The 19,328-nt window shown below is 42.0% G+C and overlaps 1 protein-coding gene across 4 annotated transcripts in view; it reads left to right on the top strand.

Moving 5' to 3' along the window:
- Window positions 1-19,108, top strand: part of cpne5a (copine Va) — a 64,937-nt gene extending 45,829 nt beyond the window's left edge. For all 4 annotated transcript variants that reach the window (XM_086142064.1, XM_086142062.1, XM_086142063.1 and 1 more), the window contains 7 exons: window positions 8,711-8,757; window positions 9,587-9,768; window positions 12,714-12,841; window positions 14,667-14,769; window positions 17,253-17,310; window positions 17,468-17,541; window positions 17,729-19,108. In XM_086142064.1, coding sequence (XP_085998190.1) covers window positions 8,711-8,757; window positions 9,587-9,768; window positions 12,714-12,841; window positions 14,667-14,769; window positions 17,253-17,310; window positions 17,468-17,541; window positions 17,729-17,917 — 781 coding nt within the window. In that variant the 3' untranslated portion in view covers window positions 17,918-19,108. The remainder of the gene's footprint in view (window positions 1-8,710; window positions 8,758-9,586; window positions 9,769-12,713; window positions 12,842-14,666; window positions 14,770-17,252; window positions 17,311-17,467; window positions 17,542-17,728) is intronic.
- Window positions 19,109-19,328: the final 220 nt, after the last annotated feature.

Below are 19,328 nucleotides of genomic sequence, written 5' to 3'. Positions count from 1 at the left end.
CAAGGATCTTATTCTTTAAGTCCCTAAATGGTAAATAGAGAGTTTTATAAGCTCATGCTGAGAGCTGTAGTGTTGTTTGCAACCAGAAGTGCACGTCCCCGCTTTCTTGCAGTGTGCTGCTGGAAAGGGAGCAGCGCTAGCACTGGCTTGTCAGTATTGGCTTGTGCATCCAGGTGCAGACACAGACGGAGGTTGGGAAGCAGGTGTTTGGATCCGACGTAATTAATTTCATACTGTTTTGGAAATTGTGATACTTCTTGGGATGAGACCAACAAGCCAGCCTGGCGAGCGGGAGGGGATGAGGACGAGAAGTGCAGGCAAGCAAGTGATTGCATGAGCTGGATGGATGGCTTGGACCGAAAGAAGGCGAGCGGGTGTGGCCGGAGGGTCCAGAGGCAGAGGACTCAAAAAATATAAGAGGTTAGGGTTGCGGCTACAGTGGGGAGCGTGAAGAAGGTTGGGGTTGAAAGTTCTGATGTCGCAGAGCTGCGAAGAGCTGAAGTGTAACGGCGGACTAACTCTCTCACTCGCTGTGTCGCTTATCAACGGGCAAGTTGAAAATATTCAGCGTTTCTTTACCGGAACTTGCTTGAACAAGCGCATTCATTTATTGTCGTTGGCGTGACAACAGGAATGCCCTGTTTGTGTGCGGCGCAGTCAAATAGCTGGGAGAAAAAAAACAAAAAGTGATTGTTTTGAATGTGTTATTATAATTCTAGTAGCATTCTGTATATAAATAACATGATTAAACTTTGCCTGTCAATTTGTTACTGCCTTTTAATATATATATTTATATATGTGTTTTTCTTTTTCAAAATTCTTATGAAAAAGAGCGGCAGCTTTTTTAGGTTTCAGATCATAGCTCAATCTACAGCATATGTTACCATAGAGATAGGTCATGCTGACAACTGAGGCATGAAAGTGTGGTTGCTGCGGATACGAAATCCATAATGTTCTCTGTTGCTATTTTCTGGTAGGGGAAAAAACAACAACTATCCTAACAGCTTCCATTAAATATTGCATCACGGAAAATCCGGCTCACCTTGATGCATGGAAAGTAATTTACTGTACTGAGTTGTTCCATAATACAAAGAGATGATACAAAAACATTAGTGCATTACTGAAATTGTTTGTTTTTTAATTGAAATAGCAACACAAACCGTAATAGTGAGTATCTTTCTGTTTTTGTTTTTGCAAAAAATGAAATTTTGGTGTGGAAAACCACTGCTATGAGGCCAGATTAAGTTTATTCAAATGGGGTTATGTTCAGCTCGGTTGCAGTACAAGCACCTTTTCTGCACATTTCTTTTTGCAGAGTCCGGTGAGCAGCCTATTTTCACACGGAGGTTAAGAGCGGTTCCAAAGGTGGGAAACAGGTGCTGTGCACGCAGCTTACAGTGTCAGTGAACACAATGAAATATGGAGGAGAAGTAAAAGCTTAATTACTGGAGAACAAACCTGTCACAGAGGAAGACGTTTTTTTTACGGTGCGTAATTCAGCGGCTGCTCCGGATTTCAGTTTTTGCCGCTTAACTTTGCTGCTTACTGGTGGCTGAATGCCCCAGATCTGTCCCATTGGTCTTTCTTCAGCTCAGGAAATTGGACACACTGTACCCATCCCCTTGATACACACACACACACACACACACACACACACACACTCACACACACATGCACAGTACACATACACTTTACTTATATTGCATTGACTTGCATCCATTATGGTAAAACTTACTGTGACCTCAACACAGTGTGGACACACACACACACACACACACACACACACACACACACACACATACACACACACACACACACACACACACACACAGAGGCAAGAATTACCAGACATCACTTGTTGACCAGTTAATTAAAGTTGACCATCTGCGCTGTGGAGTGGGAGAGAAAAGGTGCACAGACTAATGTGGAGAACATATTGAACTTTTGTCACCACTTATTCACTCTGTGCTTTTACTTGCAAAAGGAAAACGTTTTATTTAAATGTGTTACAACAGGTGCCGGACAGCCGGAGAATCCTCCGTACCCACATGGTCATTTAATATTTAATATCAGGGATCCAAAGTCAGATGGGAGTTAAATTGTTAACAAAATCTTCAGAGGGAAACTTGAAACTGCTGTTAATACTTCAAATTCAATGAAAATTGTTAATCCTCACATTAAACTGTCACAGGCTGATGAGATAAAGTTGAAATATAGATAGAAATGGGCTCACAAACTGCAGCAATTACCCCCCTTAATTAATGTGACCCAGTACACAGAGTGAAGCATTGGATGTCATCTTTTTGCCACAGACACGGAGAAATGTTGAGAAATGTTCAAGCGTTCACGGGTCGGCGTCTTTTCTGAGGAGAGGAGCCGCGGATAACTGCAATTACCTTAAAAGCATCTTTGGATCACAGTGATTTTTTTTTATTAAACCGTGAAAAGCTGTTTAAAACTAGATCTTCCAGAACCTCTCCTCACATGTTTCCTCCTTAGATTTTTTTTAATCGTCGTAAAACATTTTCTCAGCCACTTCGCTGCGCCGTGTCGCTGTCTCTCACTTATTTTTTAATAACCTCTACAACAGAAGTCCATAAGAAATTGTAAAAGGTACAAAGCTATGAAAAACTAACACAAAAACATATTATGATAACTCATGGACATACTGTTTCATTCATAATTGAATTACTCATATGACATGCTAAATCTTGTCTATTTAGATTATGTATAATATGCCTCCTTTTTATGTTATATTCATATAAGATGTTCAAGAGCTTAAACACCAGGGACATTTGTGAAGCCGTGGAAAATCCATGGTTGGGCCGCCCCGCGTCTTAAATAACCACATCTGGGAAGTAAAAGAGGCACAGATGAGATATTAAGACAAAGAGAGAGCAGTTTTTGCAGGATATAAAATAATAATCGTGTTCATGAAAAAATGAGAAAGCCCTTTCAGAGGTTTACAAACTACTGCTGCACTTTTGCGTCCAATAATACGATCAAAAGATTATATCGGGAGATGGATGGATGGATAGATAGATAGATAGATAGATAGATAGATAGATAGATAGATAGATAGATAGATAGATAGATAGATAGATAGATAGATAGATAGATAGATAGATAGATAGATAGATAGATAGATAGATAGATAGCCATATAACTCATAGACTACTACCTAATAAAATTGTAATGACGTGACACATTTAGTGTCATTTAGTTTCCACACTCACAAAATCATCCCGACTGCTGAGCTTGGTTTTTCATAAAATTTCCCCCCACGTCGAATTAGGCTGAAGGTATAGTCCAAGCGAGGTAATTAAAGTCCAAAGGCCACAAACTGCTGTGATTCCAGGAGGCTAATAAAAAATGTATTATCGTCTCCTGACGTGTCGAAGTGTTTCTATGTTGAATCTGCAGCGAGATCAGCCATGTAATGGATTGTGTCGAGCCTCTATTGTGTGGAGATCTTATTAAGCTTTCATAATTTCATCCCAAAATGTCCTCCTCCCCCGAAGCAGGGAGGGAGAAATTTTCTTTTTTTTTTTTTCATTTTCAGACTGCAGTCTTGCATTTTTTTTTTTTTAACAAAGGTAAACTCTTATTTTCTTCTTTTCCGTCCCATTTCAATGCCTGGTGATAACCGCAGATGGGGGGACGTTTCTTCTCTGTGACAGCCTTCATTTAATGCATGCGTACAGGTTCGGTATTTGTCAACCTTAAAAAAAAAAAGAAAGAAAAAGAAAAACAATTTAATGGCTGCTGCTATTTTGCGCTCCGCTTCTAGGTTTTGTGTTACCTTTTCTTTCTCCGTCTGCCATATTTTTCGATTCATGTCATAGTTTACAGCAGAGCTGAGGCATGAAATTCCATATTAAATTTATTTCTGAATAAATTAAGTGTTTTTTCCAAGGAATAGTTGCCAGTTGTTAAATGCTTTTACAAACTTTACACCATAAGTTTGTCTCAAAATGCACTTTTTCTTTTAATGGATCCCTGGTTATCAATATTTGTACCAGCTACATAAAAAACAATGATAAAGTCTCTCAATATTTCTTAGTTAAAGACTTTTCACTCGTAGGGTGACATTGTCATTTACATCACGATGCTGTCTGGGGAGTGACGTCACAAGGTTGACCTGCGCGCCATCTTGTTCATTTTACCCTGCTGTGCAAAAGCACTTCATCTCTGCAAGCTTTCCCATTTGAACCCAAGAGTGACATGAGCGACGACAGAAGTCAAAATGATCTTCAATATTAAGATATCAAGACAAGAGGGGGCAAGAGTCGGCGAAAGTCGTTGGTGTGCGAGCGACAACTGCGTTGCTATGCCAACATGCGACTTCTTTATCAGCGGGTTGTTGACATCCTTGCGGGGGAACATCCTGCTTCACTCGTTTTCCGACGAATCTTTTGTACGTTTGTGAAAGAAAACTGTAGGCACGGCGCTTGGCTTCAGTGTCCGTTTAAAATTAGCAGCACCTGTGAGCTCTTTCTGCAGCTTAGCTCGGCTAAATGCGACAAATCATCCGGAGAGAAGCGGCGGGAACACGGCAACGGATCCTTGGGACGTTGTGTGTGTCCACATCCATTCCCACTCCTGTCTTTTCTTCTCCTCCCTTGGAAAGCTGTGTAGACCAGCGTCGGTCCCTTTGTTTCTCTTGGACTAGAAATCGCAACGAAGTGCGGCACAGTTATAACCTTTTTTACCGGACAGAGCAAAAGGTTAACACTAGCAGAAAGCTAAAGTTACCCAGCATGTATTGCGCTCGTAAAACAATGTTATAAATTGCTTTTTTTGTAAACATGCTTTTCTGGCAACACATTCTTGTATGAGACAAACAAGCATATTTATGCCTATTAGTCCTTCAACATCCTTTAAATATCTAATATGTCAAGCATATCTATACAGAAATCCAACCACTCCGGGGGGCTAAAAAAAGGGAGTGTCCTCCAGGAGGAAAGCATCCTTGTGAGGGAACCGATACGCCGAGGAACTGGAGGTGATCATTCGACGCTCTCCGGAGGCTGAATGGAATAGAAAGTGGCTGATGCATCAGCTCCATTGATTATTCACTTTAATACTGATGGTGGCCGTTTGGCCGTACCAATGTCAAAAGGACAGGAAATTTCCGTGTGCGTGGTTTCGGCCCTCTCTCAGCGAGTGCACGCACGGCTTCGGCCGCCGTGATGGTTCCCTATACATATAAAAGCAAGTTTGAATCACATGATCCTTGCATCACCAATAACGTCACAGTTTGGATGCTTATTCGAATTGGTGCACGATGTTTGCACGACAGCTGTTAAACCCTGTCACATCTCCCGCTTGATGCTTTAAAACTGAAAAAAATTAAAATATAATTGCAATTTTATGGTTCGGGTATCCAGTCGAAGCAGATATGATCATGCTGTGACTGTCACACTGTTGCCGTTATTGAGCAGTATACCGAGAATACTTTTCCGGTGGCGCATATAATTTGGTTGCTCGTATTACATATGCACATCTTTGTTTTTATGTTTCGAAAGAGGCTCCTTTTATTGCCACCTAGTACATCCCGATCTGCATTTTGTTACTCTGTGCATGGCGCCAAACCAGCAATGAATATGTAAATTGGGTTGGCTGGCAACCAGCAAACACTAAAGAGACTGTCAGTGTGCTGTATCTGCATTCTTTGTCACGGCCTCTTACATTATATACAATATTCCACCTGGCACAGGTTGCCATGACTGCAGGGAATTTCACAGTGTAGATCCGGTGCCATATGGTGTTTGTCTAATTGATACGAAAACGATATATTTGTAACTGTTTTCAACAACTGTTGTCGTTCAAGGTTGATACATAAACATTTCAGTGACGGAGGCAACTGAGACTGGAGGGAAGGTGCTCGGTGAACACATTTAGGGATGTCTGTGTTTGTGTTATCTATTGGCGTATCTATTTGTCCCTTAAGGAGTCTAAGAAATGAAAATTAACTGAAATAATAAACAGATTGCAAAGTAGGTGCATGACAGCACAAGTGTTTTGCTGACTTGGTCTTGTTCAGAGCAAAAGAATAAATAAAATGAAAATAAAGTGCAGCATCAGGAAGTATAGATTTTTTTTCCCCTCACAAAATATTTTGCGAATTAATCCCCATTTCACTTCTATCAGGAAAACAGGCGGTGAAATCCAAGACAGTCAGATGAACTAAGATGTGTGTGTCGAGACCTTGACTTCCATCTGAAGACAGACAGCAGACAGCGATCCCTGCGTGTCAGTGGGCTGATAGCTTCTTTGCTCTGCAGTGCTTTGCTTTAATAGAAATCGAGAATTTCTTGTGTCCTGAATCTATTCATTTGGCAGGCAGCCTCCCTGCAGAAAATAACAGCGGCTGGTGAAAAAGACGGATAATAAAAAGAGGAAAACAACTTCACCACCAGTGTCTGGAGCAGAGGTGGAGCCCTGCATCATGGCTGCAGAATACCATTTGAAGCATTATAACGTGCAGCGCGAAGATGAAAAATTGGATTTTTGCTAAGTTATGCCTGGACTGGTGTTGGATGTTCACCGGTCAGTGTTGCACTTAATAATAAACACCAGGATGAGAAGAAAAAAAGAACTTTGAAAATCAAAGAATTGTTGGTGGATAACAGACCAGATGTCAATGTTTGTTGATGTGCCATCACCAACCAGTAACAACATTTCAAATAGATGTATATATTTGATGTAAAATGACAATTTTCAAAGTATCAGGCACCAAGGTGCTGAGGTGACACAGCATAGCTTTCCTGCGGATCTTACTCTGGTAACACTATAGTTCTTCTTTTCCTATACGAACAAAAAAAAAAAAAAATTGGGGTATTATCTGTCCAGAAATGGAAATTATGGGACATTGCAATTTAAGTGGGTTTGATTTATCTGTTTCTTTGTTGTTGTTTTTTTATGACAAATAGACTGGTCTTTATGTACAAATAACGTAATAGAGAAGATAATGCAAAGCCTGCGGTAGCTTTTTTTTTTTAATATAAAAACATGATAAATAACCAGCGTACTGATTTTGTCTTCAATGGTCAAAAGTTGGATTCTTTGAATATCTATAACACGTATCCCAGCCGAAGCCTATCCCAGCTGTCATTGAACTGGTTGCCAGTCTGTCACGTGGCCACACATAGAGACACACAAATATTAAATCTCTCATTTGGATGGTATATTGAGACAAAACAAAAATGTCACTCATTCATTCACATGTCTGGGCGATTGAGGCTCTCATATCGGGTTGCTGCATGTTTTTGGATTGTGGGTGGAAACCCATGCAGACCAATCCAATCCATTAAAAAGGGCGTCATAAGAATCAAACCAGGGACTTTCTTGCTGTGAGGGGAATCCGCCACCTTGCCGCTCTGTATTAGAATCTTCATTGGTTCATTTATATGTTTGTGTCTATTTTTTCCGAGACACTTTTATACAGTAAATTCTAAAAACCTGATCCTGGTCCAACGCTGGATAGTTTTCCAAATCCTTTTTGCCAAGATGATGATCTAATTGGCGGTTTAATGACGTTCCCCCGTCTCCAGTTTTGCCATCCTGCCCTCCGTGTTAACTTTGACTCATTGCGTTGCTTCTGCTCCCAAATACTTGAAACTTCTGAAAACGAGCAGGGGGGCTTTCAAATTCAAGTGGCATGTCATTGTTACAAAATCCCCTTTGTCCAACCTGACGCCGGCTAATGAGCTGGTGTTAGTCGCTCCGGGAAGACGCCGCCATTACCTCTGATGCTCCGCCGGGGGGGGATTTCTGAATGGAGGTGAAGTTATGAAAGGCAATCAGTGCTAATCACAACGAAAGAGCTCACACTTTGAACCGCTCTCCCTCACCCTCCACTCTTTGTTTGCCTCCCCGGGGAAACACAGAAATCCAGGGTGGGTAGGCTATCTTTAGTTTCTTTTTTAGGTTTTGACTATCATTATGGCGGCCATGAATAATACATATCCTGTTGTCTGGGCTTATTGTGTTCGTTTGCTCTCAGCTCGGTCCAGTAAATGACTTGTTGATATCAAATAGTGGCCAGGTGGTTACAGTGGAGGTTACGATGACGATAATTGACTTGTAAAGATGATTTATGAGCCGTACAAGGGGTCAAATTCTGGATATTAAGTCAGCATGCTTTAATTTATTTTTTCCCTTGCAGTGGCTTCCTTTTCAATAATCACATCTTTATATCTATAGCCACCATTCAGCTAATTACTTTGCCAGATTTTTTTCAGCTTTGGGACAATGACTTTTTCACTAGGGTGTTGAAATGGTAACCCTCACCCTAATAAAATAAAATAAAATAAAATAAAATAAAATAAAATAAAATAAAATAAAATAAAAATCCTGAGCTTGTATTCCAATCTGTCTCATGAAAGGGAAAGTGCAGACTACATCAAAGCTACCACGGCACCATTGTTTCATAACTTCATCACTGAGTTGTCAAAGTGGTAATCCCAATAAAATTAAATAAAATAACATAAAATAAAATAAAATAAAATAAAATATTCCGTTCTCTGTTTCATGAAATGGAATATGCAGCCAGACTATATCAAAGCTACAACTGCGCCATTGTTTCAAGTCAAATCCATGGCAGCAGTGCTGAGAGGGGAAATTGAGAGGCAGAGCTTCATCAAATAATGCGATTTCTCTTTGCTGTGATAAAAAAACACTCTTTCTCTTTATCTGTCTGTTTCAGGACGCAGATTCACTTCACAGTGGCCATTGATTTCACTGCATCAAATGGTGAGTGTGTTCGTGCACGGCTGTTGTCCTCTGCTGTTTGTCATCCCGTGTACAGCTCTGCCTTTTCCCATTAATATGAAGAGGGAGCTCATGATGCTGCTTCTTGTTTACTTAAAACCATTTCATATATACTTCATATATTGAAGTGCCAGAAAAGGTCCTGCAGTCAAGTTGTATCAAAATAAAGCTTTGAAGAGATGAAAAGATCGACGAAACATTCATTTTTCAAAATACCTAAAAAAACAAACATTTAATGAGCTTGAGTAAAATATAAATCAATATTACTTGTGTAATTAAGCGAACAAATGGGATTTAGTTTAAACAGGCGATAAATATTAAAGCATTGCATGCTAATCGGTCAAATGATAATGTAAAATAAAGATTCTCCGCAAAGACATTTGTCAGCGACAGACACATCTATTCTAACATTTGTTTTTGAGCTTGGATTTATTCCCCGGCTTTCTGTCATGAAGACACCGTTATAGACACTGTTATATACTGGTATTTACAAACTCCAGAGGCATGCAATACATATCTGTTTATTTTCAGATATGACCGCAGCTTCAAATCATGAATGGAACAATATGAGCATGTTTATCATTCTTGTGCAAAACCTCCCATTATACTACTGAATTCCAGTGTTTCTGACAAGCCTGAGAGCAGCGCGGCACACACACACACACACACACACACACACACACACACACACACAAGGATTTCTAACATCCAATTTAGTCTTGGTTCACTCATGTTTCTTTCTTCTCAGCTGTCAGTTTGGCCTCACTTTGAGGACTCGCATGGCTGATTCTGACTTCTCTTGTCTTGAAAGGAAATCCATCCCAGTCTACTTCACTCCACTATATGAACCCGTACCAGATGAACGCCTATGCCATGGCCCTGAAAGCAGTGGGAGAGATCATCCAGGACTATGACAGTGATAAGATGTTCCCTGCTCTGGGGTTCGGTGCTAAGCTGCCCCCTGATGGGAGGGTCTCCCATGAGTTTCCTCTGGTGAGTCAGCTCCGGGGGCGTACATCACATTTGTACAGTTGTTCTGTGTCTACACGGCGGCGCGTGAACGCCCTCATTAGCATGTCAGCGTGGGTGAGCGTGCGTTTCGTGGGCAATATGGTTATGTGCATTTTGCACCTATGATGCACGGAATTTACACCGAATTCCACTTGCCTTTTATAGTGCAAATTAGGTTCTGTGAGGCTGAAGGATTCTTGAATCAATTTAGATTCTCTCAGCCGCCTAATGTGCTCCGGCTACTGCATCGTTCAGCCTAATGAGGATTCTGTCTATGGGGAAATGTGCATTACTCCATGTTTTCATTAAAATAAGCAAATTAAGATTCATCTCACCGTATTATTGAAGATTCATTATTACACATTCTAGTCTTGTTAGACGGTTTCAAAGTAAAGTGATGGTCCTGGTTGAAGAATTTGTTGGATTTTTGTCTCTCAGCGAATTTAACCTTCGAAAGGCAGGATGATAGAAATAACTTTGGAACCAAAGACTATGTTAAAAAAGAAAAAAAAATTGCTCAGCCTTTAAAGTCACTCTCAATCACTTCTGTGAATTAAAAGAATCCAGTGATTCTTTGATTTATTCTTAAGAGGTTTTTTTTTGGCTTTTATAAGTCAATAAATTGCGATCAAAAGCCCCTTGGGCGCTGCGTGAAATCTTCCGCTCTGAATGGCATATACGAGGCCTCACAGGCGGGAACGGCAATTCAGACGTGATAGGATTACCAAAACATACATTAAATGTCATATGTCACATACGCTGGTTCATCAAGAGTGCAATCCAGGTAAAGTGATTTTTTATTGTGCATGAACTACTGAAATTTAGATCCCTTTATTGAAAATTCTACCTCGTCGACTCATTCGTCGTTCATCGTCAACTATTTGCGGCTTCATTTTCTGCCCAGCGACCCCGCGGTTGAGGTTAGGCAGGAAAAACAACAGAGGAGATCCCATGTTGTTGTTGTCGACCTCAAACGAGTCCCATTCACGGCCGCGTGAGCTGCTTTTCATCATCGACAGCTCGGCGGAATTTGCGCGTTTTGATGACAATAATGTCAAATTACATAACTCCCCTGCGAGTTATTTTCCGAGCTTAAATAGACCTTCCCCGCTTGAAACGCTCCTTTGAAAGCTCGCTCGCTCTTTGTGATGGATGAGACTGAAAGAATGCGTGACTCCCGCTTCCTGAAACTTTTCAATCCCCCAACATGTCATGTCTCTCAGAAAGGTCCCAACCCTCTATGTCAGGGAACCAATTATATAAATAAGAGAGACCATGTTCGTCAAAATTATGGACAAATTTTAAATATAAGAAGCTGAACTGCTTTTATTATAGTTTTCTCTTGGTCTTTATTCGCTCTTGAATTTCAGTACTTTAAGACACCTGACATATAGAGAATCGTCAAGGATCTCAGGCGCAGCTCCTCGATTTACGCGGCTTTTGTGCGAATAATACCAAGATCGGTGTTCTGGGGAAGATTGACAGCAACACAGTTTTCTGGAACTGTGTCCAGAGCAATGGAGAGTGCGGCAAAGAGGCGAAGAAATTTGTGCAAACCGGCGGAGAAAAAGAGTGTCAGGTGCGATTTGGGATAAAAGAATGTCAGCGAAAGTGAAGGGCCAGGTTTGCCATGAGACGGCGGTGAGACCGTCGATGCTGACAGGAGCCGGAGCTGGAGGTGGCACGGATGAAGATGTTGAGGTTCTCTTCGTAAGTGATGAGAATGGATAGGATCGGGAATGAATCCGGTAGATGTTTTGGAAATTCAGTCAGGGTTAGATGATTTGGACGTGTAGAGAAGAGGGATCGAGGATACGTCGGAGGATGCCGAGGTCGGAACTGCAAGGCAGGAGGCCTGCAGGATGACCAGATGGAGGAGGGAAAATGATATGACATTAATTGTTGTGAGAGAGGAGGATAAAGAGGAGAGCATTCCTGGTTCGATTCTTGGCTAGTGTGGCTTGAAATGTTATTGAGCAAGTCACTGAACCGCTAATTGCTTCCCTAGCGCTGATGGACGGCAGCCAAATGCTCATGGTTCATCCATGATGGGTTAAATGCAGAGAAGGAATTTCCCCACGAGGGATTAATAAAGTATAAATTATTATTATTAGTAGTAGTAGTAGTAGTATTCCCTGTGGCCACCCGTTAATGGAGTAGCAGAACACTGGCGTTTCCTGAGGAAATTATCAGAGGGGAGGATCTTTAGCAATGATGGCTAAGGTGACCTGTGAAATAGGTAATTCAACATGTGACTAGACAAGCGTCGAAAATTACGTTTGTCTTGTCAAAATTGCATAGCAATACAACTTGTAACCAATGGGAGGCAAGATAAACACAAAGATGTTCCCTCAAACCACATAAGCTACAAGAACCGTATATCTAAGATTGTTCACAAGTGAAATTATCTACATTGACCATTTATTCATGGAAGAATTGTCAGTTTACCTTCAGATGTCTCTAAATATACAGAAAGAAGCCTGTTTGACCATCGACCGCGTGACAAAAGCATGTATTTGCAAGCCTGAGCAGGTTATGTAATGACAAAAGCGCATATGTGCCCATAGGGAGTGCATTGAGGATTTTACATGAGTCAGTGAGAGAAACTCAACCTGACAGCAAATCACCCCGAAAAGGGACGGTTCCCCACAGAGCGACGCTGCACGCTAATTGGACGTTACATTCAGAGGGAGTTAAAATGTCCAGAATCGCTGTAACAGCGGTAGGATGTGATTTTAAAAATCTTTTTCACACTTTTGTGGTCGCCCTGATGGCCCTTATGAGGATTTCTCTGGAACTGTGAAGGTTCGATATAAAGTTACAACACAGGATTGCAGTTATGAAGGTGTCATGGAGTTCAATCACAAACCGAAAAACCTGAAACTCCAGCCTGATATATTTACTATTTCTTTCTTATTTTCCCTCAGAACGGAAACATTGAGAACCCTTACTGTAACGGCATGGAGGGGATTCTGGAAGCTTACCACCAAAGCCTTAAGACGGTTCAGCTCTATGGACCGACCAACTTCGCCCCTGTTGTCAATCACGTGGCGAGGTAATTACACAAACACCCGTCCCGGTTGAAACGTCACGGCGCGGTCGTCCTTCCTTTGAAAACCCCCGTCTTCGGCGGGCAGACGTTCTGTCAGTGCCGCTAAGACATTGAGTGATGGTTTCTCTGTGAATGGAGCCGAATTAATGTAGAAAAAAAACAATCAGCTGCCAGGCTGAGATGAAAAGAAATGGTAATCGGGCTTATGTAAGATCAAGTAATTTTAGAATTCATGCGCTATATCGACTTCTCCCGCTGTGTAAGACGATGATGAAGAGTAGGAACCAGTCGGGGGGGCGGGTTCAGCAAGTTGATGAATTTGATGTGTTCCTTAATAGCCACGTATTGACGAGTGTCATTATTATGTAAATACTCGCGTGGATCTGCACACTGCGATTCATCGATTTCTCACCGCTCAAATTGAAATAGCACATAAATGTATATCTCATTTAATTTAATTTTCATTATTAAATTATTTTATTTTCTGCCCGTGTTGGAATGGTGTTCAATATAAGACTATAAACGGTAAAGGGTTTTACAGAAATAAAAGTAACTGAAAAAATAGCAGCTATTGTGGCACAATATTCCGACACAACCGCTTCCTAACTCCGCTCTCGCCTGATGCATCCATTGGGGTGTTATTGTTTTCTTAGCACTGATGTTTTTCCAACTGAGACGTGCCATGGAGACAAGCAGTAATAATAAGGCAAACAAATCATGAAACAAAAAAAAGTACCCTGCTGACCTCTTTGGTATCAAAGAATGAAATTAAAATGAAAAAAATTCTTATTACACCCGTGAATAGACTTGAAAGCAATTTGATACTCAACATATTTCTGTACTAAAAAGATATAATTTTTTTTTTGTTTTCCCCCTTGGGTGCGATGTAATGGAAGTTGCCGTAAAACAGAGATCCCCAAAATAAAAAAAAAAGACTTTTTGAGCAGTTCTGCCCCGAATAACAACTTCAAAAGATGAAAAAGGCCTCTTTTCTCGACCAGAAATCAGAAATGAGATCATCTTGCTCGTTCCTCTGACGCGTCGATAACAAAATGATTGATAACGGCGGGCGGCGTTGTACTAGATGTACAGTAAGATGCTGAATATTAATAATTGCAACGTTTGACTTTTTGTTGCCAGCGTCTGCTACCGCATCCCGGGTCGATGCGCCATCATACGATATTATGTTGAGTTCCCCCGGCGAGACGTCTGCCCGGCGTCGCCTGGCAGATGAGGAAGATAAATGTTGTCTTAATCCCCCCAAACCGTGACCATCACTCAAGCCGGTGTCACCCGGAGGACGCGCTCTTTGAATAGCGTATCAGCCGCTCGCAGTCAAACCGACAAACCGAGAGCGGAGAGAGGCGGCTCACCTTTGACCCGCCTGCGGCTCCTCTCCCCGATCTTCCCCTCCCGCTCACTCATCGACCGTGATGAATCGATCGACGGCGATCAATGATATTCTGAAAAAATAATAAGACGACGCCACCCGCATAAACGGCCGAATAAATTATTCATAGAGCGGGCGGTGACGGGCGAATGAAACTAGGCCACATTTTCTGCGGTGTCTCTGATGGCGTTTATAATAGTGTCTGGAAAGGCCTCTGAGAATTGGAGAGCTGCAACATATTTTACTTATTTACATGCCTTTATTAAGCTTTTGTGCCGCATGCTGTGGGGAAAAAGAAGGAACTTATGTTTTAATGGCGCAGGGGTTGTTAACACAACAGCAGTAGCTGCATTAGGACTTTTTTCGGGGGGGGGGGGAATCCAACACGGTTGGTTTTGTTTTTACTCCGACGTGGACTGATGGCTTTTTCCCCCTCAGGTACGCAGCAGCAGTACAGGATGGATCTCAGTACTTTGTCCTGCTCATCATCACCGATGGCGTCATATCGGACATGGCTCAAACCAAGGAGGCCATAGTAAATGTAAGTGCTCCTGTAACACAAGCCAGAAAACTCTCTCCCGCTCTCGCTTTCTTTCCTCTTCGGAGCTGCAGGGCGCTGGTATTGCAGGTGCTTTCATTCCACTGTAACACCGCTCCCAGGTTTTCCCTTACTTTGAGAGGGGGGTTTATAAACTAGTCATGTGAGATTTGAGGATTTATGGGATGTTTTCTGCTCCACTTGTTTCCTCCCCTCTGCCAGCATCTCCTCTTTGTCCAATATGTTGTTTTTTTTTTAGTTTTTTTTTATTGAGACTCCGGAGAGCCTGGGGTGTCGAGCGTTGCGAAGATTCACTCTCGAGTCAACAGGTTCGCTTTATTAGAGGCGGGTGGTCTCGCCCCGGCTTGCCATCTGAGGCCCGGTCAAGATTTTAAGAATTCATCGAGTCTATTTTAGGCCTTTGGGGGAATATCTTTTATGTCTTAACAAACAGCGGGGAGAAATGGAATCGTCTGCAGGGAGGATACGAGCGCTGCGCTACGACCTTCTTTCAGAGAGTCATCAGCGGCCGGTTGGAGACGCTCCCGACGACGGTGCTTTGACCCCCAGCAGACTGGGTTTAAAGGGAATTTGCGACTGTTAATCAAACCATTCGAACAGCCACACCTTCCTTTTAAGATCTTGTCTGCTGCTCTGCGCTGCCCTGGCCGGAACTGACCTGGACTCCCGTCGCAGAACCCCTTCACTTGACATTAATGCTTCGCCCTTAAGACACCCTCAATACCACTCAATGTCTTACCGCATATTTATTTTTAATTTTTTTTGAACTCTTAAATAACTCAGATGTATCCTAAAGTAGATATTTGAACCGATATCCAAGGGCGTCGCCACGCCGCCGGGCAAACTAAAGGACTTATTTTAGTTTCCCTCGCTTCCCCAATGGGCGCAGCTTAACTTTCAGTGACTAATGTGTTCACACATCTAACAGGACAGCCTAAGGGGTAAATACAAACTCGTAGCTTTTATCTCCTTTTTTAAGCTCCATATTTGATTTACGGATCATGAATTTTAAAACAGGGTTTCTTTCTGACCGGGCGAGCGAAAACATAAATTAATTTGCGCCCATGTATTAGTCTAAGCACATCCCATCTTTAATCGGCACGGCAAGTTTCCACCCCCAGTTTAGCCCCTTTACGCCACAGATTTCTCAATTATGCGGAAGTTTTTCGACATAAGGCGCATTGTTACTCTTTGCATGACTCCATCACTCTTTTTTTCCTGACTGGTCTCAGTGGGAACCTGAAACAAACTGTGTTTCAACTCCAGATGCCCATATTTATTTATTTTCTCAAACAGAAATAGAGAATGGGGAGTCTTTTGTTTGACTGGTATTAAACAGCACGGGGGCCTCAAAGAGCTGCAACGAGACATCGTAGTTTCTTCAGGGGAGCTGAAAGGGTGGGAAAAATGGGAGATTTTCAACCCCATACTGCCAAGCTGATGAATGAATATGAAACATAAAATTCCTTTTTAGCTCCCAACCGCTTGGTACACCTTTTTAGATTCAACAAACGAATCAATCGAGCGTCTGTGTGAGTTCGGGTCTGTGGTCTGACGGGAATACAGATTGATGGAGGAAGGCCCCCCGCCGTCCTGAATTACAGCTCGGACGAAGTAGGTTGAATAATTGAGCCCTCAATACTTTTCCCAGTGTGATCTGGGTTTTAGAGGCATGGATTGTAACTGCCAGGGAAGAGCGATTAGAAAGTATGTATCTGGTGTGAGAGCAGGAGGTCATGAAGAATGATCCTCGTGGAGGGAAAGATAAATGTAGAGGCGCATGAAGGGAGAATAATGACAGAAAACACGGAGAGTGGGTGAGGGGGTGAGGGTTGCGGTCTTCTTAAGTCTATTTACTCCAGTGTATGACAGCCCCCCTTCCTTTCCAGGAAAGCTGACCTACTTTTACCCCTGTAAATGTAGTTTCCACCACAAGCATGTATCATTCATTCAGGACAGCACTACACCCCCCCCCCCCCCTTTTCCGCACGTCAGGTTTGCGGTCTAAATCCATGTATTGCACATGCAGATATCTATAATTAAACCTGGGTTAAGAACTACACTCCAGGGCTTGTTGCTTTTCATGCCGTATTTAAACATTTCAGTGTAAATATCAGGGGATGTGAACCGGGGGAAACGTGATGACGTTTTTATCGTTTTTACCCATTATTCACTTTTTTTTATTCTTTTTTTTTTTTCTTATTCTGTTATCTATCACTCTCTCTACAAACTGAAACTGGTTTTGTGAATCAGCCAGTAAAACGTGAATAGCGCTTAGCAATAATATCATAATATTGAATGTCAATGAGTTGAATTACATTTTTGCCCCAGTCACCCTTGAACTCAACAAACTGACAATACTATGAGGAAATGAGTGATAACTAATACTTCTTAAGGAAGCTGATATTTCACACAGATTCAGACTGTTTTTTCAAATGACTAACTGTTATTCTTGCTCACGACAGGCAGCTAAACTTCCCATGTCTATCATCATTGTCGGAGTTGGCCAGGCTGAGTTTGACGGTGAGTGCGCTGAAATTAGTTCATCTGATTCTGAGTCCGTGATACTTTGCATATGCGATACGCATTTTGCTGCGTTCTGGTAATGATGTCGCGTTAGAGACTCAGAAATCACATTTTAATTTTCAATATTTTTGATACAAGCGTCTCTTCTGTATAGCCATGGTTGAGCTGGACGGTGATGATATCAGGATCTCCTCACGGGGAAAACTTGCAGAGAGAGACATTGTACAGGTGAAATGATTCAAACTGTTGGCAAAGGGACCCACACACATACGCTCTTTTCCAATTATAGATATATATATGATACATACAATAAAATCGAAAAAGTCCAGTTTTGACTTATTTTCAGCTGCAATGACCTTCACGGCCTCTGAGACTTGTATTGTTTTCACACTTTTTCTCTCCCGAATCGCGACAGTTTGTCCCGTTCAGGGACTACATGGACCGCACCGGCAACCACGTGCTGAGCATGGCGCGGCTGGCCAAGGACGTATTGGCCGAAATCCCCGACCAGCTCATCTCCTACATGAAGAGCAGAGGCATTAAACCCAGCCCCATAGCCCCCGTTTACTCTCCCGGCAACCCCCCACAGACCAACCCCGTCTGAGTCCCGCTCAGGGCTTCGTGTCGGCGGCGTGGCGTGGGACCCTGCGTCCACAGTAATTTGGAAACACTGTCCCGTTTTGGGGGTGTGGGGGTGGGCGATTGATACGAACAAGAAGATGATAAGACTCCTGTTTTCATTCGGAGAATAGGACTGCTTTTGGGGAGCCTGCTGATGAAGAGGGAGCTTCCCTTTTTCAGGGCTGAGAGGAAGCCCGCTGTAAAAGGAGGTTTTAGTTGTCTGCTGTCATACCTGTACAAGTGGTGATGTATTGGATAGCAAGTAAATCTGTAGAGAGGGCCTGTTTGAAGGCGTCAATATTTTAGAATGTGCCAGTGTGTATCAAGTTTGTGATACCTTGCTGAATCCATATGTGTCGATCTAGGAGTATGCCGATTTATTTATCGCAGAAATAATTTATTCCACGGAGAGGTTGGAAAAAGGTGGCTATCAAAATCTTCTCCTGTAGTTTTCCATCCTATATTTTGTGACCAGACTTATAAAAAAAAAAAAGAGAAGAAAAATCCCAATTTCTACTTTGATAATAAGGACTGTAATATAAAAGCATGTGATAAAACCGATTCAGCAGTTTAAGAATCATTATAAGCAACAAATAACTTTTGATTGCAAGCTGTTATGTGCGTAGAGGGCCTGCTGTGAGCTGTTGTCATACTGATTTTCCAGCACCATGTCTTATAGCTATTTCTAATATTTATATAACAGAATGCACTAGGTACTATCCAAATAAGAAGCACAAAATTTATAATGTTACTAAGCTGAAAAATGACCATTTTGAAAGAGCAGCCACAACTATATAGTGGAAAGGACCCTATGTTATTAAGCTTTTACCTTTTTCCGATGCTATCAATTAAACAAACGGGAAGCATATACTCGAAACAAAGCTTGTCACGTGATTACATTAAAATGATATTTGTCACCAACCGTATGTTTACAGAAAACAAGTGAACTATTTGAAGCGCACAGTGCTTAGTTTGTGAAGAGGCTAATCACGCTGGTCAAATCACAACGCCATCTCCCATCTGCCATGACACTGTTTTTTTCTCTCTCTCTATTTCTATTTTTCCATCTCTATTTAATTTTTGCGGCACGTCCGGGATTTTGTTCGGTACCGATCGTCCGTACCGTCGATTATCTTTCTCGAGAACCATGTTGACTAACACACCTTTACCCCCCTTGACCGGTCGCTGTCCGAGAACAGAAATTGAACGATCACAAAACTTCTAGCAGATAATGAGACACTCTGTTTGTTTATTTATTTTTTTTAAAGTGATCTGAGCAAATCAGTTCCTGATTGCACCAAACAAAAAACAGATCCATCCTCTTTGATGCACTCAGTGCCCAATTTCTGCACGGACTTTGCGTTTCACCCTTTCCAATGAACACCGACCTTCCC

Source organism: Fistularia commersonii, chromosome 34 (assembly GCF_037954325.1).
Source record: "Fistularia commersonii isolate RoL2024-O1a breed Wild chromosome 34, RoL_Fcom_v1.0, whole genome shotgun sequence".
Lineage (NCBI taxonomy): Eukaryota > Metazoa > Chordata > Actinopteri > Syngnathiformes > Fistulariidae > Fistularia > Fistularia commersonii.
The sequence above is the reverse complement of the archived record's forward strand: the minus strand, read 5'-3'. Positions and strand labels throughout refer to the sequence as shown.